The 14,727-nt window shown below is 45.0% G+C and overlaps 1 protein-coding gene across 1 annotated transcript; it reads right to left on the bottom strand.

Moving 5' to 3' along the window:
* Positions 1 to 201: 201 nt before the first annotated feature.
* Positions 202 to 8,566, bottom strand: atp5f1b (ATP synthase F1 subunit beta). The gene is made up of 10 exons (XM_079734047.1): positions 8,432 to 8,566; positions 7,267 to 7,440; positions 6,715 to 6,889; positions 6,198 to 6,319; positions 5,679 to 5,863; positions 4,267 to 4,425; positions 3,650 to 3,772; positions 3,057 to 3,269; positions 1,928 to 2,129; positions 202 to 702 (listed from the first exon to the last, which is right to left on the bottom strand). The coding sequence occupies exons 1-10, from the start codon at positions 8,532 to 8,534 to the stop codon at positions 602 to 604; spliced, it is 1,557 nt and encodes a 518-aa protein (XP_079590173.1). The 5' UTR covers positions 8,535 to 8,566; the 3' UTR covers positions 202 to 601.
* Between the last annotated feature and the right edge of the window lie 6,161 nt (positions 8,567 to 14,727).

Below are 14,727 nucleotides of genomic sequence, written 5' to 3'. Positions count from 1 at the left end.
TGAAACCCTCACCGAAGACCGCAGGGCCATGAGACAGGGCCATCTATATAAATAGATCTGGTTGAAAGGTCAGTTCGGACCTATTACAGCAGCAGAGTACTACCTATAGGCAGATTCAAGGTCATTCTGCAATAATTGAAGGGAAGCCTTGATATTATTCAGGAATCTAAACTTAGCGTGTGATACACAGAGAGCCATAAATCATTTCTTTGTTACTTGTTTTTATTTTCATTTCTGGTCAACAAGTTGCAACAGCTTGACTCATGGGTGACATCTAGTGGTCAAAATGAACGCAGACATCCACACCTACCAGGAACAACTGTATCCTGGCATGGGCAACACAAAACTAGAAAACGAATTGATACAGAACGTATCTTTTTTTTATGTAAAGACAGATCTTTAATCCATCTTCCATTCATTGGAAACATTAAATATAACTTTTCAGGATGACAGGACAGGTACATTTTATGCATATTGATGTGTTTTATAAACCCTGACCCCTCCCCAATTGCTCCAAGTTGAGGAGTATCCCCATCCTCTCTATTCTTGCATACACTCCGATCCCCCCCACCCCACAACGGTTCTATTGTCTGGAGATTTATTAAGAACCATGCTCCTCAGCCAGCCTGGCGGCCTTCTCGATCACCTCCTCGATGGGTCCCACCATGTAGAAGGCCTGCTCTGGCAGAGCGTCGTACTCGCCTGTGGAACGAGGAGAGGACAAATTCAATAAAAAGGAGGTATAAAAACTATTAAAAAAAGCTCTGGCCAACCGTCATGCAAAAAAATTAAGCAAACATTTCCTTGCAGCAAAAAACGAACCCTGGTTGAAAGTCTAGCACGGCCATTGGTGGGCGCTACAAACCAGGGCCAAAAATGAATCTAGTTAGGTTCAACACGAGGAGTGCTCCAGTGTTCTGGATAGGCTGCAAGGGTATTACAACATTCAGCGATGACACCTTAAAGCGGGCCAATGTTTAACCACTACCATTCCCAGTGGACTTAGCCAACTGTTTTGTTGATCCATGTAGCACGACGCCTGGGTAGCCCACTATTGATGTCAGTAGGGGGCCGCGTGACGAAATGTTGCGACTAGGGATGATTCAGAATATTCTATTATTCGTTCCAGAGGGTCCAGATTGTTTCCCTGGTAAAGCCTGAGGGTTTGACTAATACCTGGAACAATCATTACCTTCCCGTAATGTTGTCGTGCAACGGAAATGTTATTCACTCCTCCAGTAAATAGTTCAAAAGCTTTAGGACGGACCTTAGCTACGACTTGGCAACGGGAGGTTTTCTAGTCCGCTCAGCTATAAGCCAACGCTATGGATTGTACAAATTTATAATTCGAAATTTGTCCCAGCCTTTATACAACAGATACTCTAGGGTCTATAGCATATAACCGTCTTGTCTGATTACAGTTTAATTCATTTTTCACAATTTACCAGCTCTCGTTTTGAAGACCGAATCACCTCGCCATTCGTTTCAATGGGATTCGCGACGGTCTATACTTTCAACATAAAATGTACATATTTATAATTTGAAGTTCCTCCCAGCCTTTATACCACAGATACTATAGGATCTATAGCATATAAGCGCGTTTTCTGATTACAGTTTAATGCATTTTTTCACAGACAATTTGGAGTGGAACTACTCAGCAGGTAGTTGTTTTTATGCGTTTAAGATATTAAGTGATTTCTTGCCGATGAACCATGGTTGCCTTTGTGAATGTCGGCACACATCGAATAATCGATTATTCGTTCATACCACCCAGACTATTCGACCATGAAAAATGTGAGTTATTCACATCCCTAGTTGTGACAGCTACTCACACATTTTGGCTCTTTTAAACCCATCTTCAGCACTACTACTATTACCCCCAACAAAGCGACTGCTATCAGAGGCCATGCAGACGGCAGCTACATACCATGCAGGATGCTCTGGAAGCCCTTGATGGTCTCCTTGAGGGGCACCAGCTTGCCGGCATGGCCGGTGAAGACCTCGGCCACCTGGAAGGGCTGGGACAGGAAGCGCTGGATCTTGCGGGCGCGGGCCACCGTCAGCTTGTCCTCCTCAGACAGCTCGTCCATTCCCAGGATGGCAATGATGTCCTGCAGGGACTTGTAGTCCTGAGGAGGTGTGGAGACGGAAGGAGGAAATGTTGAGTCAAAATGGGTGTGGTTTGAAAGCCCAAACGTTTAATGCGTTTTCCATGCCAGTCATTTTATTAAGAGTGCAGGTTTGGACTAAAATATAACGTTTGTTGATTAGCTGACCAAACAATATGCCAATTGTTGTAAAATAGTTCATGGATTTCATCTCAATTAGCCAGCCGCTATGTTTGTGGTCAATATAATTTGCTAGAGGTCACTTAAATTAGCTAGAGGGTAGGTTTGAGGTCAGCCAAATTAGATTGATGGTACCCCCAAATTAGGATTGAGGTCACCTGAATAAGCTAGCCGGTAGGTTTAAGGTCACCTGACATAGCTAGAGGGTAGGTTTGAGGTCACCTAAATTAGTTCAGAGGGTAGGTTTGAGGTCACCTGAATTAGCTTAGAGGGTAGGTTTGGAGGTCACCTGAATTAGCTTAGAGGGTAGGTTTGAGGTCACCTGAATTAGCTTAAAGGGTAGGTTTGAGGTCACCTGAATTTGCTATCGGTTAGGATTGAGGTCATCCGAGTTAGCTAGCCGGTAGGTTTGAGGTCACCCGACATAGCTAGAGGGTAGGTTTGAGGTCACCTGAATTAGCTAGAGGGTAGGTTTGAGGTCACCTGAATTAGCTAGAGGGTAGGTTTCAGGTCACCTGAATTAGCTAGAGGGTAGGTTTCAGGTCACCTGAATTAGCCAGAGGTCACCTGAATTAGCTAGCTAGTAGGTTTTAAGTTACCTGAATTAGCCAGCGGGTAGGTTTGACCCAACGTACTAAAGTGTGACTAACCAATTCATCAAAACGTCTGATTTGATTTAAAGTCTCAAAAAAGGTTTTGTAGAACCACAATGCAGGCATTTAGTGCATTGTGAACAGGCCTACTGCAAGGCATGATGGGTAAACGCACCTGGAGGATCTTCTGCACACCACGGGCGACGTCGTAGTGCTCGGAGCCCACGATGTTGGGGTCCATGATACGGGAGGTGGAATCCAGGGGGTCCACGGCGGGGTAGATACCCAGCTCAGCAATGGCACGGGACAGCACGGTGGTGGCGTCCAGATGGGCGAAGGTGGTGGCGGGCGCAGGGTCAGTCAGATCGTCAGCAGGCACGTAGATGGCCTGGAGGCAAAGACGCAAACGCCTGTTAACATGTTTTTCCTCTTTAAAATACAATAAAGGGTTCCTTGTGGGGGAAAAACATTTATTAAGGCACTTGACCGGGTGTCAACCATGTTTCAATCAATGTTGGAGACATAGCGCCAGTTTGGACTTAAGTTTAAGATATTGCACTACATTACCCAGTTATCCATCTTAACCAACGTTGGAATTGTAGGATCACACCAACTGATTTTAGGGTTGCAGTCGAGCCTCTCACAACTATGAAACGAAAATCAATCGTTTTTTTCCTTGACAATTGAAAAAAAGTTGTTACAAAGTGGGGCTGCAGTTAACACCACAACACCCTGGACAGGACAGGAAGCCCCAGAACAGCCCCTCACCTGGACAGATGTGATGGAGCCCTTCTTGGTGGTGGTGATTCTTTCCTGCATGGTTCCCATGTCGGTGGCCAGGGTGGGCTGGTAACCAACAGCGGAGGGGATACGACCCAGCAGGGCGGACACCTGGGCGGACAGGAGAGGACTCACGGTCAGCATCAAACTTTCAACACGCCATATTAGTAGTCTACTTCCTTGTTTATACTGTCTTATTACAAGTGAAATAACAATTACATATTTATAGAATTATTTTTTTCTTCCCTACTGCCGTGAAGGACAGAAACTAAGAACCCATTCCTGTGCCATTTAGATATTTATGAATCAAACAAACTAGCCAAAATATTAAATTTGCACCACCCAAAATGGATTATCTTATTTAGTCAGTTTATCAGTTAATTTTTATATTAGATATTTTTGTAATGAGTTTTTTGTAAAGCAAACTATCATACAAAATGGTTTGCGTCAATATGTGCTTCAAAACAAACATGATTACAATATGATCAATATCTAAACCCAAACTGTGGGAAAGAACAATAAGACTCAATAATAACAATAAGGCTACGCATTAAACCATTGTTCTGCGTGTCTGAATTCAAACTGAATTCCTAACGGGGACCGACCTCAGATCCGGCCTGGGTGAAGCGGAAGATGTTGTCGATGAAGAGCAGCACGTCCTGACCCTCCTGGTCACGGAAGTACTCCGCCACGCTGAGGCCGGTCAGGGCCACACGGGCACGGGCGCCTGGGGGCTCGTTCATCTGGCCGTACACCAGCGCCACCTGGAGGACAGGGTGGGGGGGGGGCAGAGACAACGGTTAGAAATGACAGTTAAAGTCGCAGTGTGCAAGATGTGCTGACGTCACTCACACTGCCATTCTCGCACAAACATACACTACTCCTCGTAACACTATGCCTCGTTATTGGGAATCAGGTGTTCTTGTTTTATCCCCATCTATTTGAAAGTTAGGCTATTAAACATGTTGCATTCTATACGGCCTGATTATGTCATTATTTAAGCATATAGCCTAATAAGAAGCGATAATAGGATATTTGACCGGCATGTCAACAAATTTTCGACTTTGACCGGCACCGTTTTTTTTCTAGCGGGAACTTAGTGCTACCAAACTATTCAAATAAGGGAGCTATTTAATTTACTTTGTTGAATTATGAGAATGACTTAATTTACATGGTGTTTTGAATCCTTTCCTCAATGGAGTAAAATTCCATTTATTTTTCAGCAGTATTATTTTGTTACAGAATAGAGAGAAATCTTTGGTTATTTATTTAGCTATACTTTAATATTATTCTCTCTCTTCAAATCTGTTCAGTGTTCCAAATTATTTGTTATTAAATGTTACATTCAGTAAATTGTTATACAAGTGTTGTTTTAATAAAATGCTTTTGAAATTTAAAAAAAATCGTGGGTCAAAAATCATGATACAAACCAAATCTTGAGTTGGTGTATCGTTACAGCCCTAATTTGATGTTATTTACAACATCATATAAATCACTATCGATCAGCATTGACTACATCTATATACAGGCAATTGTAAGCTAGCTGAAAAGTAAAATTGCAACTTTCATAGCTGTGGGACCTGCTCTTCAGGATTTCATGTTGCTGTGATGGGGGATTTGACTAAACCCCATTTTCCCTTCAAGCTGATTAAAAGCACACATCGCCTCACTCCCAATAAATATTAAACCACAACAATAATCCATGCACGTGTGAATACATTATTGCAATGGACGGTCCCCGTTGGAATCAAACCGACAACCCTGGCAGTGTGAACGCCATGCTTTGATTGAGCTACACAATACCAACTGGTACAGTGTAATGCGATTGCCCGGGCAAGGCATGCACACTGCCAGATATAGCAGCTCCATTTCTGACTATGAGGGGGAGGGGCAGTTAAGCCAAGAATGTACACGCGTTACGTACCAAGAATAAAAGCATCCACAGAGTGGCACACACACACACACCCGTAGTATTGTGTTTTCCCTGACATCACGCGTTACTGCCCACTACATGTACCTTGGAGGTGTCGTCCTTGAGGTTGATGACTCCGGACTCAATCATCTCGTGGTACAAGTCGTTTCCCTCGCGGGTGCGCTCGCCCACCCCGGCGAACACGGAGTAACCACCATGGGCCTTGGCCACGTTGTTGATCAGCTCCATGATCAACACGGTTTTGCCCACGCCGGCACCGCCGAACAGACCTGGAAGGCGAGGGAAAAGAAAGAAGGTAATATTAGGATTCAGTCGTCGAGGATCCCTCTTTGCCGTCCCATGCCCTCGATGTTACTTCCTCCCCCATTCAAACCCACCGTCACGGTCCACCACAATCATCCCATAATCACAATTGTGTTTTTTATTTAACCAGATAAGTCTGAGTTTTCAATCTGAGACTTGAATCTATTTTCCAAGAGAGACCTGGCCAAGAGGGCGGCACAAAACAAACAAATACATAAAGCTTTCCTGCAAACAAAATTTTCACACAATTAAAAGATAGTTTTGTCAAGGAAGGGACAACATGAGCCAGGGACCACGTACCGATCTTGCCTCCCTTGGCGTAGGGGGCGAGCAGGTCCACCACCTTGATGCCCGTCACCAGGATCTCCTGCTCCACACTCATGTCCACGAACTCGGGGGCCTCAGCGTGGATGGGGGCAGTCCTGCGGGAGACGTTAATACAACAGGTCACTTATTGTCATGTTTTAGAGAAGGGTGCTTTGTCATTGGCCCATTGGGTAGAATGGGTTGTATGCATTGCTCACTGAAATCGAGACATCTGCTAATTAGACCACCGTAGCGCAATGCTGCTATACATTTGCATACACACTGAAAATTGATTTTGGGGGATTCCTGGCTATTCTTAACCTTTGCACTCTACCAAGCCGAGCGCTCAAAATGTCAGCAAACAAACCTTTAGTTTAAACTACAAAGAAACAATGACAATTTGGCAGGTAAACAAAAATAAAGAAAAATGCAGTGCATATTTAGTGAATTGCTTCATCTGTAGATTCTTCCACCACTGGCAGGTACAAACGTAAATTCTCCCAAGACTCACTGCTTGGTGGAGATGGGACCCCTCTCGTCGATGGGCTCTCCAATGACGTTCATGATGCGGCCGAGGGTCTCGGGGCCCACGGGGATCCTGATGGGGGCGCCAGTGTCCAGGACCTTCTGGCCGCGCACCAGACCCTCGGTACCGTCCATGGCAATGGTACGCACAGTGTTCTCACCTGGAGAAATCACACCGTTAATTACAAAGCAATTAACACAGGATATATTTGAATTATTTGGCAGGTAGAACTGCGTCAGGGTTACACATTAAAAACAGTTACTTTGCCGGTAAGACTGTCCTCTCTAGAAGGTGAACTTTAAAAGGTTAAAACTTCACAGATGAACTGGAGGAACTGCATGATGGGCGAACTGAAGGAACTGCATGATGGGCGATAGACCGCTAGTTCATCCAATCACCTGGCACGTACTTCTTTGAAAGTGCCTGCCTCTAGCAACACAGTGTCCCAAACCATCTACTGCGTCAGGCTAGATACATACAGCGTTACATCCCCAAACATGACCTAGAGGTGTATACAGTGAGCAGTGGGGTGTTTACCAAGATGCTGGGCCACCTCCAAGACTAGCCTAGACTCGCGCCCGGCTACCTCCAGGGCGTTGAGGATGGGAGGGAGGCCCTCGTCGAACTGGACGTCCACAACGGCACCGATGACAGCCACGATGCGGCCATGGGCGACGACAGCGGCAGCGGCAGGCGACACATAGTCTCTGCCTGTCGGGAGGAAAGAGAAATGACCGGAAATTTAACTTCAAGTAGAAGGACATTTCAGAGCATTAGTAACCTATGGGTTTTGGATAAGTCTCTGCTTGTCAAGAGACTTTATAAAAAAAAAAAAACGGCAGGAATAGACCTAAAAGAAGATGAATTAGGGCGACGATGGCAAGGCTCAACAGAATATCTAAGGCGTGTGTGAATTCATCAATTGTAGTTTTAGAGAGTTCTCATTTATGAAATCGTATTACAGTCCTGTAACTTGTCAACCTATTTTGCCATCTGGGATGATTAGTTCCCGTAAGACTGGTCAAGTTTGACAGCTCAAGCATCAGGTTGCCCCAATGTCAAGGGGGTTGTCCTCCGCCCATGTTCCCTATGTGCAAAGGTTACACGCAATTGGCGATCCACCGGTGACCAAAACATGCGATCATGGGGGAACTTCAATGCACACTTCATAGGGATTGAAAGTGGACCATGGGAGGTGACCTCCACACGAGAATACTCATGGTCACTTAAATAGCGCCGGTCTGGCTCACCTTCTGCTCAAAGTCAACGCAGAGAGCAATGGCATTTTCTTTACAAATGCTGCAAGCGTACGTGATTTGTAATCATAAATAGATCAATGCCTGCCATCCATGACTTGAATAGTGCAGACTGTTGGCCACATGCTAACGGATTAGCTTCGTAAGCATGTAGTGACACATAAAGGTCATCGGCGCTCACACAATGACAAAAACGCCCAGCCGTAAGACATCTAGCACTATATACCCATGAGACAACATGGAACCCAGGCTTCACCTTCCTCAAAGAGAAACGACCGAGTCACACGGATTATTTTATGTTTTAACACCGCGGCCTGATCCGCCCACCCTCACTGAAGGCTAGTACTAGTTAGCCTAGCCGCCGTCCTGACCCGTTAGCTCTTTGGTTTTAAACTCCTTTTACTTTCTTCGAAACTCGTGCATGCTAGTAGAGGGGGTGGGCTTACGTGAGAGGACTGCCGGGGATCCGACGAGAGATTTGAGTGGCTGGAGGCCAGGCTTGAGCGCCTGCAGAGCCCCGGTACAGCAACGTCCCACAGCACCCAACATGTTCACGATGGTTGAAGGTGGAAAGAGACGGAGACAGCTAGTGCCTTTATAATGAACCGCAGTGCGCAGGCGCCGCGTAAAGTCCCTGCTTTGCACATGCGCACATCACCCGGGAGTGTGGCAGTTGACGCTTCTGTTCCCTGACGTGCGTACGTAGACGTAGCGTTGGCCTTTGGATTGTACGTCAACGTCGCCGCCATATTGAGGAGGCCAAGGCTGGCCCGTATCCTGTAAACGAACATGGACGTGAGGACTGCAATTTTTCTAGATAAAAAGCATCTTCAAATTTTCTTTTCTTAGTTGCTTACTTTTGTTATGTATTCTTGCCGACTTTAAATCATTTTTGTTCCAAAAAATGTATACATATAGATAGATGCATATATAGGCCTATACATTTATTGTAAGATATTCGATATAAATATACCAATTATAATGATTAAATATAAATCCTATCAGAGATGTCAAAGTTACAGAGCTTTTTATCAAGAAAAACCCCAGCCCCCACATCCCTCGTTTACATAGGCCTCTCCAATATGGCTGGGACGTTGACTTTTCGTGGTCCTGCCCCTGTCCCCTGTCCCGTTCCTGCCCTTAACCTACGACCCTCTGTCTGTCCACCTGTCTTAAAAAAAACTTGACTTTAGTTGACAGTTTCACAATATTAGAATGAGACGTGGGCTGTTTCGTATACAAGTATGACACAATAGGCACCAATTTTAGAGGACATTTAAATACATGGCGTCTGGCATTTTCTAGTGTAATGTTAACGTATTCCCACTAGAGAGCAGAGCGGAAGCGCGGTTGATTGCCATTCATTTTGAACGGTGTAATCAGGGGCTCCTTTGTGATATAGACCCACACCACACGAATAGCTTTTTGAAGAAGCCGAGGTATGCTTAGGCCTTCATGCTCATTCATTTGAACCTTTACACGATATAGATGTTGGCACGAAAGTGTAGTGGGACGGGTGTGCGACTCCAAGCCAAATTCCGCATATTCCACAGTTCCTGCAGTCTGCAAGGGTCCAATATGCCCAACGTCTTCCTGCTCTCTAACGACCTGTATCTTCATCAACTGTATGATGCGTTGGATAAAAGTCTTCATAATAAATTATAAAAAAAAGTGAACATAAAACAGATTTTTTGTCTTTTTTCTATTCAGACATCAGAATCTGAAATCATATCAAAGGAGGGGTTCATCCGAGCGAAAAAATAAAAAAACACTAAAGAAAACCCTAGGCTATTGAACTAACACCCTCGTTCCTCACTGTCTGCTCGCATATCTGTCTGGATAAACACAATCTTATTCACTCGTCGGTATCGGCATGTGAAGACACATCACACATATCAGAAAAACGGAATGAACGTAATGGAAAAGTTTGCTCGAGCAAATCTATGCTGGAAACTTCCTTCCAGTCTTGAGTACAGAAAGGCGAAAGGTCAATCCTACCGCTGGGAGGGTTTTACATGTGGTTCAATGTTGGCTCGTTCTTCCATCAAAAACATTTTGTGATTTTTGTTGCCATTTACTCAGCCAATCATTTAGCCCTAGACTCATATTATCCAAATGGACTTATAGCTAATCAATGAGCAGGTAGGGGTTTAGGGCTTCTCATGTGAGGAAAAAAACGGTCCATAAATGGGCAGTAATAACCCCCCCCCCCCCCCCCCAGGAAGTATACCTACGTGTGTGTGTGTGTGTGTGTGTGTGTGTGTGTGTGTGTGTGTGTGAGTGTGTGTGTGTGTGTGTGTGTGTGTGTGTGATTACACACACTGTCACGCAAGTGTTGTACACTTATTTGTTATTTGGATAACCGTTCTGCTGTTGATGTTATGGCAGACGTCGGTTCTTTGACGTGTCTGGTATGCCCACAACGAGACTGTGGTTGGGGTTATCTCAGCCATGGTTGAGAAGGAATTGGGAGAAAGGAACTTCAGCTTTTGACTCCCTGAAGTACATGAACTGCGACATGCTGCCCGCCGCCCGCTGCTGCAGGCACCAATGCCGCAAAGCACCACTGCCCTGCAGCCGGCAGCGGGCAGCGGGCAGCGGGCAGCCGGCAGCGTACGCAGAGCCGGCGCTGGCCGTTTCGGTGCCCTAGGTGATTCAACATTAAATTGCACCCTGGACAGGACTTCCGAGCGGGGGATCAGTGCGCCCTAACAATTAATACCCCACCCGCTCCCTTGTCCGTTCAATTTGGGAACAATGTTTGGTTTCATTTCGCTTGTTTCATATATTATTAATTAATTAATTAAGGTCACCACTAAGGGCGCCCCTAACACATTTGCCGCCCTAGGAAATCGCCTAGGTCGCCTATGCCGATCGCCGGCCCTCAGCGTACGGTTCAGTCTACTTCAGATTAATGTGCAAGTGGAAGAACGAGAGACGTCGGAGAACCCGACGCAGTCGTTTGAGATTCATAATATCGTCTGGAAGTGCACACAGCTTTTGGCCGTGATGAAATATATTATATGACATAGATATCTATGTATAATATGATATTATTTAGATAATGAGCTCCAGGACTCCCGCCGGAGCACTAGCCTGGCTCCGCCCGCCTAAGTACTTCCGCTCAATTTTAATTTTCCTTTCAGTACTACGTCTGGGTCTGTGTTATGTTAGTGGGTTTTCTCCGTCCAAATTTTGTGCGTCCAATCAGCGAACAGAGGGAGTGGCTAAGAACAATGATGTTAAAGTCAGCTCTCGTTGACGGACATCTTCACGCACAGTGTTTGGTTTGTTTACAGCCTGCGCGCAACGTGATTCCTGGCCAAACGTTAGCGATTGATTATGGCAGATCCAGAGTTGCACTGGGCAGATCCAGTGAGTTAACGTTTGTCAATTGAGTACGTCCAGACTCTCTGTGCAAATGAAATTATGTACGAGTGTCTGGTAGGACCAGGCTACCGGAGCACCCGGAGTGTTCTAGAATATTTACAGAACACGGCCAAAGGCTGTGTTCGCCTCGCCATTGCGATACATCCACTGTAAACAGAGCGCATGGTACCGTGGCCGCAAGCTGCTCAGGGCTCAGGGCCACACCCCCACCCTCCTCCTTGACCCGCCTCTCTCCTCCTCATTTGCATTAAAGCTACAAACACCGAAACGGCACGTTTGGGGAAAGCTCAATGTGCGGCTGGCTCGTAGTGGCTGTAATTCTGCAACACGGCTGAATTTCGGGAACGTCTTCAAATACTGTGTTAGGGGCCCACTAATATCTATATTAAAGCATCCATAAAGCAGCATGCCATGGGACCTTTAAGAAGACTCACTTTAAATTGTAATACATAACACAAGGCCTATGCCTGCCAATTCTTGCATAGGCGTACATTTCAGATACAAATACCATATTTACATGCCTTTAAAGATCACGGATCACTGCAAATTGTCAGTTTTTTAAGAACTCAACCCCTATAGCATGTGTGTTTGATATTACTCCAGTGATTTTCCAACGGAACATTTCCCCTAATTGTTTCCATTATCGAGCAGAAGCCTCTTCGAAGAAAAGGCTGATGGTCCATGATTGGCAGTTTACTTTCATCTGTCTTAAAAAAAAAAAATACATGAAGGAAATTCATAGGAAAGTTTAACAAATGCACCTTTCTTTTTCATTCCTAAATGGTATCTCTATAAGCTTCTGCTGATGTGATAGTGTCGCAGAGGACCGCCGACTGTTTGTTTAATGAATCATTCTGATTTCACCAAGCGTTGCAATGTTATTATTAGCCTCTCTCGGTCTAGGCAACAAAAAAAAAGACATGTTAGGACAAAGTAAGACAAATAAAGTGGTATTGCTATAGGAATAGTTCCCAGGTATGCGAGCGCCAGAATAGGAAAATACCATGCGGAGGCACGCGATGACATCATACATTTAGGTGTCTTTGAGGTTGTTAATACCAGAGCCTGTATCTATATAACTTGTATTGTCTTGTTAAACTCTTAGAATCACTTATTAGTGAGTGTGTGTGTGTGTGTGTGTGTGTGTGTGTGTGTGTGTGTGTGTGTGTGTGTGTGTGTGTGCGTGAGTGTGCCTGCATGCATATTTGTGGTGTGTGAATGTGTTTGTTTATGCGTGCATGTGTGTGTGTGTGTGCGTGCGTGTGCGTGTGTGTGTGTTTTGTAAATTGTGTGCACATATATTATATACGTGTGTGTTTGTGTGTGTGTGTGTGTGTGTGTGAGTGTGTGTGCATGAGTGCATGTGTGTGCGTCTGTTTGTTTGTGTGTGTGTGTGTGTGTGTGTGTGTGTGTGTGTGTGTGTTTTGTCCTGCCATTTTTACTCTTCAGTTATCCTGGGGAAATACGAGGCGTCACTATTTCGCATGAGCCTGGCATATAAAAATAAGTACTCTGCCCTTGGCCCACAAAAGCGGCGCCTCTGAAAGTGTACCTCAATCACGTATGCACAGGTACCCTTGAATGTGCCCTTGTGTCCCCCTGGGAACGCTTGCACCACCATCCTGGCAACTGCTTCTGTAGCAGAGCACTGACAAAGCTTTAAAAGTCCTAATCTATTAATTCCTTTCATTTGTTTTTGTTTTCACAAATGGGTTCAGGCCGATGTACCCTCTTCTTGCATTATTTAGGGCAGGATAAATTGCGCCCTTGGGCGATTCAGGAATTACATTTAAATATGCGAAGCGTTGAGGCTGCATGTGTTTAATTACGCCTGGGGCTGAGTTGTGTTTTCTAAGTGTGGGCCTTCTTTTAACCGAACATTCGATGACCTCAGAGTCTTCAGACAAACGCGGTCAGGGATTAGTCCTGGAATGTGTGTGTTGTTAAAACAACAGTTTCGGCTCTGTCAAAAAAAGGCAGAGGTTTGTGTTGTCTGTGCTCAGAGACAGCACTTTTTGAGGGATGGTTCAGCGATGACCTGAGCGCCGCGTCAGAGAGTGGAATGAGTACAAAAGGCCAAACGCCCCTTGTGAAGCACAGTCAAGGTTAAAATTGTCTTTGGAGAAGTACACGGGTCAACTGAAATAACTCACAAACAAAAACATTTTTGTAAGGGCATCAGGTCAATTTTACCCTGATGAATGTGAGTGTACAAGAACTTCAACCACAGCTTTTATTTCTGTCAGGAATCATGTCATAGATTGAGCCATTTATTGCATGAAATGGTATTACAATTTAGTTTGGTGGTATGGTTCCACTCTATTCTAGTGCTACCTGCTGTAGTATTCAAAGCAGGACATACAGATGTCAGATACTGAATACCAACCGCATTCCAACATTTGACAAGATGCTACTCAGCACACTTTTTCTCACAGTGTGTGTGTTTCAGAGCGAAGGTCTTAAATTGACCGCCAATCAGTGTAGGGCAGTAGACAGCTGATGGGGTGCTAAACTTTCCAGAGCAAGCTACGTCCATTTAATGGGGTTTTAAAAACAGGCCACAGAACACCCGAAAAACTCTCTTGTTCCTAACTCTATTGTTACGAAAACCATTTCATTTGAGCTGTTGGAAGATACAGTGACAGCTACCCTTGATAAGTTGGGCCAACATACCTTGTTACTTGACTTGACTGCCAAAAAACTGCAGACATGCAGCAAAAATTGGTAAATTCAACAAGGAAATCACTACCTTGTGTTTCCTTACACGCAAGTGCATAGTTGAAGCTTCCAACCTATTTTTGTCTATCTTTTGTTATAAATGACTATATTGTCTGATGCAGTCAAATGCAAGTACTTGAAAATAATGAATAAAGAATAATAAAAATAACAAATGAACCAAAGAATGTTATCGGTATACCTGCCAGGTTAACTTTATCTTTGGAACATGTATCAGACTGACGAGAAAAAAGCTTTGTCATCTTAAAAGGTCTCGCTGAAAATAAAATTGCTTCACTGCTTGGGGCTAACAGTTCTAGTCAGGACAGTAAGATAAAGTTCCGTAAAATCCACGGCTAGGACATCCCACGCCTCAAACCCCAACCCTTACGCCAGCCACCCACCCACCACCCACCCTAGTGCCCCGCCTCCCCCCTCCACCCTTTGAAACAGCACCAGCTCCTGTTCTGCCTTCACCACAACCTCAGGCAGTCCTGAATGGAGAGCACCTCAGACCATGTGCAATAAGTTGTGAAGTCGGAGTGAGCAGCAGGAGACTTTGAGGAGCATGAGAGCGCCAGGAATGTCCAGGACCACACCACTGCTGTAGCTCGTGAAGTTCTCTCTGGGGGAATTA

This window comes from Pollachius pollachius (genome assembly GCF_949987615.1).
Source record: "Pollachius pollachius genome assembly, chromosome: 4".
NCBI lineage: Eukaryota > Metazoa > Chordata > Actinopteri > Gadiformes > Gadidae > Pollachius > Pollachius pollachius.
This window is presented reverse-complemented; position numbering and strand designations above follow the sequence as displayed.

What these genes read in the sequence shown, in the direction of transcription:
- atp5f1b (XM_079734047.1), bottom strand. Translation starts at nt 8,534, where the DNA reads ATGTTGGGTGCTGTGGGACGTTGCTGTACCGGGGCTCTGCAGGCGCTC. An exon ending in TCAAGGACGACACCTCCAAG is followed by an intron (nt 4,426 to 5,678) that starts GTACATGTAGTG and finishes CCTGTCCTCCAG; the next exon opens with GTGGCGCTGGTGTACGGCCA. An exon ending in CTTCCAGAGCATCCTGCATG is followed by an intron (nt 703 to 1,927) that starts GTATGTAGCTGC and finishes CTCGTTCCACAG; the next exon opens with GCGAGTACGACGCTCTGCCA.